Source organism: Panulirus ornatus, chromosome 1, assembly GCF_036320965.1.
Source record: "Panulirus ornatus isolate Po-2019 chromosome 1, ASM3632096v1, whole genome shotgun sequence".
Taxonomy (NCBI): Eukaryota; Metazoa; Arthropoda; class Malacostraca; order Decapoda; family Palinuridae; genus Panulirus; species Panulirus ornatus.
Window position 1 is genome coordinate 12697603 of NC_092224.1, and position 15977 is coordinate 12713579.

The 15977-nt window shown below is 41.1% G+C and overlaps 1 protein-coding gene across 4 annotated transcripts in view; it reads left to right on the top strand.

Moving 5' to 3' along the window:
- The window catches only part of fab1 (fab1 kinase), a 1098541-nt gene that overhangs the window by 492419 nt on the left and 590145 nt on the right, over positions 1 to 15977 (top strand). For all 4 annotated transcript variants that reach the window (XM_071675364.1, XM_071675510.1, XM_071675419.1 and 1 more), the window contains exons 7-8: positions 1825 to 2064; positions 15750 to 15973. In XM_071675364.1, coding sequence (XP_071531465.1) covers positions 1825 to 2064; positions 15750 to 15973 — 464 coding nt within the window. The remainder of the gene's footprint in view (positions 1 to 1824; positions 2065 to 15749; positions 15974 to 15977) is intronic.

A 15977-nucleotide genomic window follows, 5' to 3' on the forward strand; every position in this document is an offset into this window, starting at 1 on the left:
GGTTATTTGGTTTAGCAGGGTTGAGGGACAGGTTATATTGGATCTAAGTTTGGATGGAGAAAAATTGGAGGTAGAAAAGTGTTTCAGATACCTGAGAGTAGGCTTTGTGACAAATAGAACCATGGAAGTGGAAGTGAGTCATAGGGTGGGCGAGGGACGAAGGTTCTGGGAGTACTGAAGAATGAGTGGAAAGAGAGGTTTTTGTCTGGGAAGGCAAAAATGGGTGTATGTTCAAAGGTTTATTAGTCCCAACAATGGTATATGGATATGAGGCTTGGGCTATAGATCAGGGTGTGCGGACAAGGGCAGATGTATTGGAAATGAAATGTGTAAGGACATTATGTGGTGTTAGGTGGTTTGATCAAAGAAGTAGTGATAGAGTGAAAAAGAAGTGTGGCGATAGAGGGGTGTGTTGTTGAGAGAGCTGAAGAGGTTGTGCAGAAATGGTTTGTACATATGGAGAGAATGAGCAAGGAGAGGTTAACTTAGAGGATGTATGTGTCAGAAGTGGAGAGATCAAGGAGGAGGGGTAAATGAAATTGGAGATGGAAAGGATGGAGTGGAATAGATTTTGGGTGACTAGGACATGAACATGCAGGAGTGTGAAAGGTGTGCACAGGATAGAGTGAATTGTATTGGTGTGTTATACAGGAGTTGATATGCTGTCAGTGGACTGAACCGGGCCATGTGAGGCATCTGGGGTGAACCATGGAAAGATCTTTGGGGCCTAGTTGTGGACAGGGAGCTGTGATTTCCGTGCATTACGCATGACAACAAGGGAATAGATTTCAGCTCATGCAGCCTTTCCAGGCGCTACCTTGCTAATATGGGAAAAGGCAATCACATATGAGAAAAAACATTATATTTTATAAATTTCATAACACAAATTTACATAGCACATCTTTTCATTGTAAGATCAGTAGGTGACCTAAAGAGTGTTGTAGACAGTGTAAAAAGAGATATTATAATTAAATGAATCACTGAGTGACTGGCAGCTGTTTGCTTATTTTACTAGACCTACACAATTCCCTGAAGATAAAATTCAATAATGCATTTATATATATTTTCATGCATGTGACTCAGACTGTGTTTCATCATACTGAATCCATCATTAGTCTTGGTAAGATTGGTTGTTGCATGGGAGATTGAATCACTGATAAATGGAGAGAATCTTAAGTATATATATTGTACAAGAAGCTTGCTTGAAGTACTTGTTCCATCTCTAATGTATGGATATAAATCGTATAGGTCAGAAATGGTAAATATATGAATAATAGAGATGGACCTCTTACATAGTGTAATTAGAATTCAGGGGATAACTGAGAAAGAAAGGTGTAAGAAGGATGTATTCTGTGATGAATTCATTAGAAAGGGATAATAGTGTCATGCAGAATGTATGAAATATGACAGTTATATTAAGGAACTGTATATTAGTATAGCTGAGGTTTAAATGAGGATAGTTAGACTGCAGAAGAATGGATGCAGTAAGAGAATCCATGATGACAAGATATTTAAGATAAGGGTACCACAGGAATGATTTGTAATGAAATGCATAGGAAATGCTTTGTTTATAGAATAACTAATTGGAAACATTGTTTTCATGTTAAGTCAATTACTCTTGTAAAGTGAAAAAGTAGAAGTAATTCTTTAAGTTTGTTGATTCATGTTTCACTGGGCTTAATTTTACCATTTGTATAAGCAATTTGAGATGCTTTATGGTATAGAGAAGAGAGTTAATGATGATAGCTAGTTAATGTCCTTTGTTATATTTCGTTATAGAGGTTGTAAAAAATGTATAACAGCCAAGACAAAACTCTGTTCTAGGTTTTCAAGTGGAGAATTCCAAGCATTTGGAGTTAACCGTGACAATGACCAGATGACAGCTGAACGACAGTTGTTGTTAAGGGACTCAGAGCAGCTTCACTCCCTGTGGTCTCATATGGCAGCACGAATAGGAGGACTTCCTTTAGGCTCTCATCGACATCGTCTCAAGTCATTTCATAACTGTTTCATAGGAAGAGATCTAGTGCAGTGGCTTCTTGCAAATGATAAAGCCTCTAGTAGGTAAGTAAATGTTTTTTATTAGAAAAGCAATCAGCCATCCAATGATGGATGTATATCACCCCTTTTCTTCCTTAGCATTTTTGTCATTTCAAGATGCATATGAAACATGTTATACATTATATGAAAAAATTTTCATATAATGTATTTTACCTTTTTATCACCTTATTCCTGTGTTCATGTACATTTAATAGTGAGTTGTTTTGTTATACTATAAAAAAATGCAGGTGAATATTTATACTTCAACCATTTATCTTAAGACTGAATTCTCAGAATGTCGATCCAATCTCTATAGAGATTTTCAGCTACTATTCTACAGTCTTCATTCGCTGTGGTCTGCTTTTATCCCTTTCTTGTTTTTCATACATACACCAAGCATCTTATGACATTATGTCTATCAACTATATCTCTACCACCTGTGAATTCACTCGCCTCCCTATAAACTATGTCAGGTAATGTTTTCCTGACAGTTTCCCTTTTTGTATTATGCTTTTCAGCAGCATACAATGTCACTGTTCACAACCTGGAGGGAAACAGAATGCATGCACATATTGGGCACAATGATAGATCTAACTTCACCTTGTCCTGACATAAATAGATTAGGGTTTTTCATTTAATTGGGAATATTACCAGCATATCATTATAACTTTACCACTGATCAACATTTTGACCACAGATTTAAGATCAGCAACTCTAAAATCATAATGAATAACATTAAAAGACACAAAAAGCAAAAATGTTTGATAATGTAAAAAATGAGGAAATTTGGCTTAAATTTTGAATTTTTGTATCTTTTCAACTTTCAGATGTCATCATAGTTAAAGATTCAAGCAGATATGTTTTCTGCACTAAAGATGTCCAAAGAAATTACTCCTTTCCAAAACTCTTGAAAGTTTACTCAACCCAACTTGTTTCTACTAATAAGTAAATACTATTCACCCAATATGGTCCCACCTCAACATAGCACTCAATTCTGTGTGACAGGATCAGACCTAAACTACTATTCATAAATCTAACCATGAACTCTCAATTAGAAATAAAAAGTGTACCCATTCCTCACTCTTCAGTCATCCCTACTTACATATACCCAACTCCCAACAGATTATTAATTTCATTTATTATACTTAATCGCTGTTTCCCGCATGAGCGAGATAGCGCAAGGAAACAGACAAAGAATGGCCCAACCACTCATGTACACACACACACACACACACACACACACACACACACACATATATATATATATTTTTTTTCATACTATTCGCCATTTCCCGCATTAGCGAGGAAGCGTTGAGAACAGAGGACTGGGCCTTTGAGAGAATATCATCACCTGGCCCCCTTCTCTGTTCTTCTTTTGGAGAAAAAAAAAAAAAAATGAGAGGAGGATTTCCAGCACCCCGCTCCCTTCCCTTTTAGTCGCCTTCTACGACATGCAGGGAATACGTGGGAAGTATTCTTTCTCCCCTATCCCCAGGGATAAATATATGTATATATATAGAAGGCGACTAAAAGGGGAGGGAGCGGGGGGCTGGAAATCCTCCCCTCTCGTTTTTTTTTAATTTTCCAAAAGAAGGAACAGAGAAGGGGGCCAGGAGAAGATATTCCCTCAAAGGCCCAGTCCTCTGTTCTTAACGCTACCTCGCTATCGCGGGAAATGGCGAATAGTATAAAAAAAAAAGAAATATATATATATATATATTATTATTATTATTATACTTTGTCGCTGTCTCCCGCGTTTGCGTGGTAGCGCAAGGAAACAGACGAAAGAAATGGCCCAACCCCCCATACACATGTATATACATACGTCCACACACGCAAATATACATACCTACACAGCTTTCCATGGTTTACCCCAGACGCTTCACATGCCTTGATTCAATCCACTGACAGCACGTCAGCCCCGGCATACCACATCGCTCCAATTCACTCTATTCCTTGCCCTCCTTTCACCCTCCTGCATGTTCAGGCCCCGATCACACAAAATCTTTTTCACTCCATCTTTCCACCTCCAATTTGGTCTCCCTCTTCTCCTCGTTCCCTCCACCTCCGACACATATATCCTCTTGGTCAATCTTTCCTCACTCATTCTCTCCATGTGCCCAAACCATTTCAAAACACCCTCTTCTGCTCTCTCAACCACGCTCTTTTTATTTCCACACATCTCTCTTACCCTTACATTACTCACTCGATCAAACCACCTCACACTACACATTGTCCTCAAACATCTCATTTCCAGCACATCCATCCTCCTGCGCACAACTCTATCCATAGCCCACGCCTCGCAACCATACAACATTGTTGGAACCACTATTCCTTCAAACATACCCATTTTTGCTTTCCGAGATAATGTTCTCGACTTCCACACATTCTTCAAGGCCCCCAGAATTTTCGCCCCCTCCCCCACCCTATGATCCACTTCCGCTTCCATGGTTCCATCCACTGCCAGATCCACTCCCAGATATCTAAAACACTTCACTTCCTCCAGTTTTTCTCCATTCAAACTCACCTCCCAATTGACTTGACCCTCAACCCTACTGTACCTAATAACCTTGCTCTTATTCACATTTACTCTTAACTTTCTTCTTCCACACACTTTACCAAACTGATGATACAGCGCTGGTGGCTGATTCATATATATATATATTTACTCTTAACTTTCTTCTTTCACACACTTTACCAAACTCAGTCACCAGCTTCTGCAGTTTCTCACATGAATCAGCCACCAGCGCTGTATCATCAGCGAACAACAACTGACTCACTTCCCAAGCTCTCTCATCCCCAACAGACTTCGTACTTGCCCCTCTTTCCAAAACTCTTGCATTTACCTCCCTAACAACCCCATCCATAAACAAATTAAACAACCATGGAGACATCACACACCCCTGCCGCAAACCTACATTCACTGAGAACCAATCACTTTCCTCTCTCCCTACACGTACACATGCCTTACATCCTCAATAAAAACTTTTCACTGCTTCTAACAACTTGCCTCCCACACCATATATTCTTAATACCTTCCACAGAGCATCTCTATCAACTCTATCATATGCCTTCTCCAGATCCATAAATGCTACATACAAATCCATTTGCTTTTCTAAGTATTTCTCACATACATTCTTCAAAGCAAGCACCTGATCCACACATCCTCTACCTCTTCTGAAACCACACTGCTCTTCCCCAGTCTGATGCTCTGTACATGCCTTCACCCTCTCAATCAATACCCTCCCATATAATTTACCAGGAATACTCAACAAACTTATACCTCTGTAATTTGAGCACTCACTCTTATCCCCTTTGCCTTTGTACAATGGCACTATGCATGCATTCCGCCAATCCTCACCATGAGTCATACATACATTAAATAACCTTACCAACCAGTCAATAATACAGTCACCCCCCTTTTTAATAAATTCCACTGCAATACCATCCAATATATATATATTTTTTTTTTTTGCTTTGTTGCTGTCTCCCGCATTTGTGAGGTAGCGCAAGGAAACAGACGAAAGAAATGGCCCAACCCACCCCCATACACATGTATATACATACGTCCACGCACACAAATATACATACCTACACAGCTTTCCATGGTTTACCGCAGACGCTTCACATGCCCTGATTCAATCCACTGACAGCACGTCAACCCCGTTATACCACATCGATCCAATTCACTCTATTCCTTGCCCTCCTTTCACCCTCCTGCATGTTCAGGCCCCGATCACACAAAATCTTTTTCACTCCATCTTTCCACCTCCAATTTGGCCTCCCACTTCTCCTCGTTCCCTCCACCTCCGACACATATATCCTCTTGGTCAATCTTTCATCACTCATTCTCTCCATGTGACCAAACCATTTCAAAACACCCTCTTCTGCTCTCTCAACCACGCTCTTTTTATTTCCACACATCACGTTACGTTACTTACTCGATCAAACCACCTCACACCACACATTGTCCTCAAACATCACAGTTCCAGCACATCCATCCTCCTGCGCACAACTCTATCCATAGCCTATGCCTCGCAACCATACAACATTGTTGGAACCACTATTCCTTTAAACATAGCCATTTTTGCTTTCCGAGATAATGTTCTCGACTTCCACACATTCTTCAAGGCCCCCAGGATTTTCGCCCCCTCCCCCACCCTATGATCCACTTCGGCTTCCATGGTTCCATCCGCTGCCAGATCCATTCCCAGATATCTAAAACACTTCACTTCCTTTAGTTTTTCTCCATTCAAACTTACCTCCCAATTGACTTGACCCTCAACCCTACTGTACCTAATTACCTTGCTCTTATTCACATTTACTCTTAACTTTCTTCTTTCACACACTTTACCAAACTCAGTCACCAGCTTCTGCAGTTTCTCACATGAATCAGCCAACAGCGCTGTATCATCAGCAAACAACAACTGACTCACTTCCCAAGCTCTCTCATCCCCAACAGACTTCATACTTGCCCCTCTTTCCAAAACTCTTGCATTCACCTCCCTAACAACCCCATCCATAAACAAATTAAACAACCATGGAGACATCACACACCCCTGCCGCAAACCTACATTCACTGAGAACAAATCACTTTCCTCTCTTCCTACACGTACACATGCCTTACATCCTCGATAAAAACTTTTCACTGCTTCTAACAACTTGCCTCCCACACCATATATTCTTAATACCTTCCACAGAGCATCTCTATCAACTCTATCATATGCCTTCTCCAGATCCATAAATGCTACATACAAATCCATTTGCTTTTCTAAGTATTTCTCACATACATTCTTCAAAGCAAACAACTGATCCACACATCCTCTACCACTTCTGAAACCACAAAGGGATTTGTATGTAGCATGAATGTCTTGGGAGTAAAGTCAGGGGTTAGTGAGAGGACAAGAGCAAGGGAAGGAGTAGCACTACTCCTGAAACAGTAGTTGTGGAAGTATGTGGTAGAGTGTAAGAAAGTAAACTGTAGATTAATATGGGTAAAACTGAAAGTTGATGGAGAGAGATGGATGATTATTGGTGCATATGCACCTGGGAATGAGAAGAAAGATCATGAGAGGCAAGTGTTTTGGGAGCAGCTGAATGAGTGTGTTGGTGGTTTTGATGCATGAGACCGGGTTATAGTGATGGGTGATTTGAATGGAAAGGTGAGTAATGTGGCAGTTGAGGGAATAATTGGTATACATGGGGTGTTCAGTGTTGTAAATGGAAATGGTGAAGAGCTTATAGATTTATGTGCTCAAAAAGGACTGGTGATTGGGAATACCAGGTTTAAAAGCGAGATATACATAAGTATACGTATGTAAGTAGGAGAGATGGCCAGAGAGCGTTGTTGGATTACATGTTAATTGATAGGTGTGCGAAAGAGAGACTTTTGGATGTTAATGTGCTGAGAGGTGCAACTGGAGGGATGTCTGATCATTATCTTGTGGAGGCGAAGGTGAAGATTTGTAGGGGTTTTCAGAAAAGAAGAGAGAATGTTGGGGTGAAGAGAGTGGTGAGAGTAAGTGAGCTTGGGATGGAGACTTGTGTGAGGAAGTACCAGGAGAGACTGAGTACAGAATGGAAAAAGGTTAGAACAAAGGAGGCAAGGGGAGTGGGGGAGGAAAGGGATGTATTTAGGGAAGCAGTGATGGCTTGCGCAAAAGATGCTTTTGGCATGAGAAGCGTGGAAGGTGGGTTGATTAGAAAGGGTAGTGAGTGGTGGGATGAAAAAGTAAGATTATTAGTGAAAGAGAAGAGAGAGGCATTTGGACGATTTTTGCAGTGATAAAATGCAAATGAGTGGGAGATGTATAAAAGAAAGAGTCAGGAGGTCAAGAGAAAGGTGCAAGAGGTGAAAAAGAGGGCAAATGAGAGTTGGGGTGAGAGAGTATCATTAAATTTAGGGGAGAATAAAAAAATGTTTTGGAAGGAGGTAAATAAAGTGCGTAAGACAAGGGAGCAAATGGGAGCCTCAGTGAAGGGGGCTAATGGGGAGGTGATAACAAGTAGTGGTGATGTGAGAAGGAGATGGAGTGAGTATTTTGAAGGTTTGTTGAATGTGTTTGATGATAGAGTGGCAGATGTAGGGTGTTTTGGTCGAGGTGATGTGCAAAGTGAGAGGGTTAGGGGAAATGATTTGGTAAACAGAGGAGGTAGTAAAAGCTTTGCAGAAGATGAAAGCTGGCAAGGCAGCACGTTTGGATGGTATTGCAGTGGAATTTGTAAAAAAAAGGGGATGACTGTATTGTTGACCGGTTGGTAAGGTTATTTAATGTATGTATGACTCATGGTGAGGTGCCTGAGTATTGGCAGAATGCTTGCATAGTGCCATTTTACAAAGGCAAAGGGGATAAGAGTGAGTGCTCAAATTACAGAGGTATAAGTTTGTTGAGTATTCCTGGTAAATTATATGGGAGGGTATTGACTGAGAGGGTGAAGGCATGTACAGAGTATCAGATTGGGGAAGAGTAGTGTGGTTTCAGAAGTGGAAGAGGATGTGTGGATCAGGTGTTTGCTTTGAAGAATGTATATTGAGAAATACTTAGAAAAGCAAATGGATTTGTATGTAGCATCTATGGATCTGGAGAAGGCATATGATAGAGTTGATAGAGATGCTCTGTGGAAAGTATTAAGAATATATAGTGTGGGAGGCAAATTGTTATAAGCAGTGAAAAGTTTTTATCGAGCATGTAAGGCATGTGTACGTATAGGAAGAGAGGAAAGTGATTGGTTCTCAGTGAATGTAGGTTTGCGGCAGGGGTGTGTGATGTCTCCATGGTTGTTTAATTTGTTTATGGATGGGGTTGTTAGGGAGGTGAATGCAAGAGTTTTGGAAAGAGGGGCAAGTATGCATTCTATTGTGGATGAGAGAGCATGGGAAGTGAGTCAGTTGTTGTTCGCTGATGATATAGCGCTGGTGGCTGATTCATGTGAGAAACTGCAGAAACTGGTGACTGAGTTTGGTAAAGTGTGTGAAAGAAGAAAGTTGAGACTAAATGTGAATAAGAGCAAGGTTATTAGGTACAGTAGGGTTAAGGGTCAAGTTACTTGGGAGGTAAGTTTGAATGGAGAAGAACTGGAGGAAGTAAAGTGTTTTAGATATCTGGGAGTGGATCTAGCAGTGGATGGTACAATGGAAGCGTAAGTGAATCATATGGTGGGGGAGGGGGTGAAAATTCTGGGAGCCTTGAAGAATGTGTGGAAGTCGAGAACATTATCTCGGAAAGCAAAATTGGGTATGTTTGAAGGAATAGTGGTTCCAACAATGTAGTATGGTCGCGAGGCGTGGGCTATGGATAGAGTTGTGCGTAGGAGGGTAGATGTGCTGGAAATGAGATGTTTGAGGACAATATGTGGTGTGAGGTGGTTTGATCGAGTAAGTAATGTAAGGATAAGAGAGATGTGTGGAAATAAAACGAGTGTGGTTGAGAGAGCAGAAGAGGGTGTTTTGAAATGGTTTGGTCACATGGATAGAATGAGTGAGGAAAGATTGACCAAGAGGATATATGTATCAGAGGTGGAGGGAACAAGGAGAAGTGGGAGACCAAATTGGAGGTGGAAAGATGGAGTGAAAAAGATTTTGAGTGATCGGGGCCTGAACATGCAGGAGGGTGAAAGGCGTGCAAGGAATAGAGTGAATTGGGACGATGTGGTATACCGGGGTTGATGTGCTGTCAATGGATTGAACCAGGGCATGTGAAGCGTCTGGGGTAAATCATGGAAAGTTGTGTGGGGCCTGGATGTGGAAAGGGAGCTGTGTTTTCAGTGCATTTTTACATGACAGCTAGAGACTGAGTGTGAATGAATGTGGCCTTTGTTGTCTTTTCCTAGCGCTACCTCGCACACATGAGGGGGGAGGGGGTTGTTATTCCATGTGTGGCGAGGTGGCGATGTGAATAAATAAAGGCAGACAGTATGAATTATGTACATGTGGATATATTTATATGTCTGTGTGTGTATATATATGTGTACATTGAGATGTATAGGTATGTATATTTGCATGTGTGGACGTGTATGTATATACATGTGTATATGGGTGGGTTAGGCCATTCTTTTGTCTGTTTCCTTGTGCTACCTCGCTAACGCAGGAGACAGCGTCAAAGCAAAATGATTAAAGAAATAAACATATATTGTATTTATTTCTGCTCTCTCAACCTCACTTTTTGTTTTCCACACATCTCTCTTACATTTTCATTACTTACTCGATCAGACAACCTCACTCCATATTTTGTCCTCAGACATTTCGTTTCCAACACATCCACCCTCCTCTGTACAACCATATCTATAGCCCATGCCTCATAACCATATAACATTGTTGGAACTACTATTCCTTCAAGCATTTCCATTTTTGCTCTCTGAGATAAGGTTCTCTCCTTCCACACATTCTTGATCGCTCCGAGAACCTTCACCTCCTCCCACATCCTGTGATTCACTTCCGCTCCTATGGTTTCATTTGCTGCTAAATCCATTCCCAGATATCTAAACACTTTATTTCTTCCAATTTTTCTCCATTCAAACTTACATCCCAATTGACTTGTCCCTCAACCTTGCTTAACCTAATAACGTTGCTTTCATTCATAGTTACTCTTAACTTTCTTCTTTCACTCACTTTTTGAAACTCAGTCACCAACCTTTGCAGTTTCTCACTCAAATCAGCCACCAGTGCTGTATCCTATGTGAACACCAACTGCCTCACTTCCCAGGCCCTCTTATCCCCAACAGACTGCATACTCACCCTTCTCTCCAAAACTCTTGCATTTACCTCCCTGACAAACTTAAACAAATTAAACAACCATGGAGTCATCACACACCCCTGCCACAAACCGACATTCACTGGGAACCAATCATTCTCCTCTCTTCCTACTTGTACACATGCCATACATCCTTGGTAAAAACTTTTCACTGCTTCTAGCAAGTTACCTCCCACACCATATACTCTTAAGACCTTCCACAAAGCATTTCTATCAATCCTATGAGTGCCTTCTCCAGATCCATAAATGCTACATACACATCCATCTGTTTTTCTAAGTATTACTCTCACACATTCTTCAAAGCAAACACCAGATCCACACATCCTCTACCACTTCTGAAACCATACTGCTCTTCTCCAATCTGATGCTCTATCCATGCCTTCACCCTCTCAATAAATGCCATTCCATATAATTTGCCAGGAATACTCAACAAACTTATGCCTCTGTAGTTTGAACACTCAACTATATCCTCTTTTCCTTAGTACAGTGGCACTCTGCATACATTCTGCCAATCCTCAGGCACTTCACCATGATCCATACGTACATTGAATATCCTTACCAACCAATCAACAACACGGTCACCCCCGTTTTTAATAAATTCTGCTGTAATACCATCCAAGCTTGCTGCCTTGCCAGATTTCATCTTCCACAATGCTTTCACTACCTCTTCTCTCTTTACCAAACCATTCTCCTTGACCCTCTCGCTTCACACACCATCCCAACCAAAACACCCAATATCTGCCACTCTATCATCAAACACATTCAGCAAACCTTCAAAATCCTTACTCCATCTCCTTCTCACTTCATCACTACCTGTTATTACTTCCTCACTTGCCTCCTTCAACAATGTTCCCATTTGTTCTCTTGCCTTGCACATGTTGTTTGCCTCCTTCCAATTCATCTTTTTATCCTCCCTAAAGTTTAATGATTCTCTCTCACCCCAGCTCTTTAGCCCTCTTTTTCAACCCTTGCACTTTTCTCTTGACCTCCTGACGCTGTCTTTACTCACAGAACTCCTGCTTCAGGTATAGTGCTACTCCTTCCTTAGCTCTTGTTCTCTCACCAACCCCTGACTTTACTCCTAAAACTTTCCCAAACCATTCTTCCCCTTTACCCTTGGGCTTCATCTCACTCAGAGCCAGAACATCCAGGTTTCTTTCCTCAAACATACTACCTATCTCTCCTTTCCTCTCATCTTGTTTACATCCACACACATTCAGACACCCCAATCTGAGCCTTCGAGGAGGATGAGCACATCTACATACACATACATATACATATCAACATTTGCACATATACATACATATACATACACATACACAGGTATATACATATATACACATGTGCATATTCATACTTGCTTGCCCTCATCCATTTCTGGTGCAACCCCACCCCACAGGTAACAGCATCACTACCCCCTGCTTGAGCGAGGTAGTGCCAGGAGAACAGACAAAAAGGCCACATTCATACACACTCAGTCTCTAGCTGTCATGTGAAATGCACCAAAACCACACCTCCCTATCCACATCCAGGCCCCACAGACCTTTCTGTTATTTACCTCAGAAGTTTCATATGCCCTCTCTCAGTCCATTGATAGCATGTTGACCTCAGTATGCCACATCGGTCCAGTTCACTCTATTACTTGCATGCCTCTCACCCTCCTGTATGTTCATGTCCTGATCGCTGAAAATCTTTTCTCTTCATCCTTCCACTTCCAGTTTGGTCTCCCGCTTCTTGTTCTTTCCACCTCTGACACATATATCCTCTTTGTCAATCTTTCCTCACTCATTCTCTCCATATGTCCAAACCATATTTCAATACTTGATCTCTATTTCTTGCATTTTCAAGGTAGTGCCAGGGACAGATTAAGAAAGGCCATATTTGCTGTCATTCATTCCCTAGCTGCCAAGTGTAATGTACTGAAACCATAGTTCCCTATCCACAACTTGGCCCTATAGTCTTTTCTATGGTTTCTCCCAGTCAACTGAGAGTACATTGACCCAAATATACCACATCATTCAAATTCACTCAATCCTATGCATGCCTTTCACCCATCCTGCATGTTCAGGACCTGATCACTCAAGATCTTTTTCCCTGTCTTTCTATCTCCAATTTGGTCTCCACCATCTCCTAGTTCCTTCCACTTCTGATGCATATGTCCTTTTCTTTCTCCTCACTCATTGTCCATATGTCAAAACCATATCAGCATATCTTCTTCAGCTCTCCCATCCACACTTTGTTACCACACGTCTCTCATCCTTTTATATAATTTACTCGATCAAACCAACCCACACCACATATCATCCTTAAACATTTCATTTTCAATACATCCACCTGCCTCCATACATCCTCATCTATAGCCCATGTCTCGCATCCATATAACATTGGTGGAACTACTGTACCTTCAAACACTCATTTATGCCCTCCCAGATAACGAGCTCTCATTCCATGCACTCTTCAATACTCCCAGAACCTACACCCTCTTACCCACCCTATGACTCACTTCCACTTCCATGGTTCCATTTGCAGCCATACCCACTCCCAGATGTCTAAAACATCACACTTTATCAAATTTCTCTTCATTTAAACTCACACTCCATCCAACCTGTCCCTCAATCCTGCTAAACCTAATAACCTTGCTTGTATTCATATTTACTCTCAATGTCCTGTCATACACTCTTCCAATCTCAGTCACCAACTTCTTCAGTATCTCACTCAAATCAGCTGCCAGCACTGTTTCATAAGTAAATAGCAACTGACATACTTCCCAGGCCCCCTTGTCCCCTACAACCTGCATACTTACCCATCTCTCTTAGACTCTTACATTTACTTTCCTTACCTGCCCATCCATAAACAAATTTAACTACCATGGTGACATCACCCACCCCTCCTGCAGACCAGCTTTCACTTGGAACCATTCATTCTTCTCTTTTTCTACTTTTACATACACACGCACCTTACTTTGTGATGAAAACTTCTCATTGCTTATAGCAGCTTTCTTCCCATGCCATTTATCCTTTAGACTTTCCACAAGGCATTTGTCATCCCTATCATATGTTTTTTCCAGATCTATAAATGCCACCTGCAAACCCTACTATTTTTCAAAGCATTTCTCACACCCATTCTTTAAAGCAGACTTGATTCACACATCATCTGCTACTTCTGAAACCACACTGTTCCTCCTTAATCTGATGCTCTGTATATACCTTTACCCTCTTTATCCATACTCTCCCATACAACTTACCAGGTACACTCAAAAGACTTATACCTCTGTAGTTTGAACACTCACCTTTATCCCCCTTGCCTTTGTACAATGGCGTCATACAAGCATTCTGTCAATCCTCAGGTACTTCATCATGACTACTCACATTGAAAGTCCTTACTAACCATTTAACAACATAGTCAGCCCCTTTCTTGAGAAATTCCAGTGCAGTACCATCCATTCCAGCCACCATGCCACATTTCATTTTATGTAAGGCTTTCACCCCTACTACTTTCTTCACTAAACCACTCTCCTTGACTCCCTCACTTCACATACCTCCCCAACCCAAACACACTAAATCTGCCACCCTGTCATCAGACCCATTCACCAGTCTTTCAGAATACTCATCACATCTCCTTGCTTTGCCGCTACATTGTACCACTTCTCCATTTGTCCCTTCACCAGTGTTTCCACTTGTTCTCTTGTTTTTCACACACTATTAACCTCCTTTCAAAATATCTTATTTTGCCTGAAGTTTACTGATACTTGCTCACTCCAACTCTCATTTGCCTTCTTTTTCAACCCCTGTACCTTCCTATTTACCTCCTGCCACTATCTGTTATATATCTCTTAATTATTTGCACTCTTTCCCCATAAGTATTGCTTTTACACCTCATTTTTTTTCACTAGCAATTTTACTTTATCTCATTACTCCCTCCCCTTTCTAATATGCCCTTCTCCCACCTTGTGCATGTCGCACGCATCTCTTACACTATGCCAGCACTGCTTTCCTAAGTACCTCCCATTCTTCACCCACTCCCCTATCTTCATTTACTCTCATCTTTTGCCATTCTACTCTCAATTTCTGCTTATATTTTTTATCACTGGTCTCTTTTCCAAGCTCACTTACTCTCACCTCTTTGTTCTGATCTATATGTTTCTCCTTTTCCAAAAACCTCCTCAAATCCCCACCCTATCCTCCACAGGGTAATGATCAGACATCCTACTAGCTGCCCCTCAGCTTACTCACATCCAAAAGTCCATCCTTTGTACACCTATCAATTTGTATGTAATCCAGCAAATATTACTCTGACAAAACACATACACACAGATATAACCTGACAAACACTAAGCAACTCAACTCAGTCTTAAGCTCCAACTCACCAGACATAAACCCATTAAAAACTACACTCCCCCAACAAACACAAGTCACACTCTTCTGCTTATGCTCTCAACATCACCTGTTACTACAACCCTACGAACACCATTTCATCATATCCCATATCCCTTCATGCTCATGATGCAACTACCATAGAGAAGACACCGAGTTCAATATCTTTATTTAAACAGAAGGAGTTTGAAGGACACTTACCATTTTGTGTGATGTTGGTAAGGTTGATATTGTCCATGGAACCACATCTTCATCCAGTGACCAGTACTGAGGCCTTGATCTTAGTGACCCTCAGTGCTGGGTGCTATAATGGCTTCGTGACTGTGTCATTTATTTTTGAATTCCTTGATGGCAGTCTCATATAAGTCATCAGTTGAGGGTGGAGAGTGTTTTTGGATTATTGTCATTAGTTATTACCCTTGAGCCTGAACCATCACTGCAGAAAGTAGTGTCTTTTAAACAATGTTGATTTTTTATGTACTGTATATATTCATTAATTATGCCAGTGATTAGTAATGTAATTGGCTTATGATAGAATGTCAAAATGTTTTATACTACAATCTAAGCAAAGATATTGATATTTCAGAGCTTCAGCAGTAGCAATTGGCCAGGCTTTGTTGGAAGCAGGTTATCTAGTATGTATATCACAACCAGAACAAGTGTTTGTTGATGACTATGTGCTATACCGTCCAATGCGACCAAGCAGTGGAAGTTCAGAACGTTCAGTTCAAGAAGGACTGAACCGAACCCAAGATGGTGGACAGGAACCTCTTTGGGTGAAGCAGATTTCTAGTATGACTGAAGACTCTGGTTG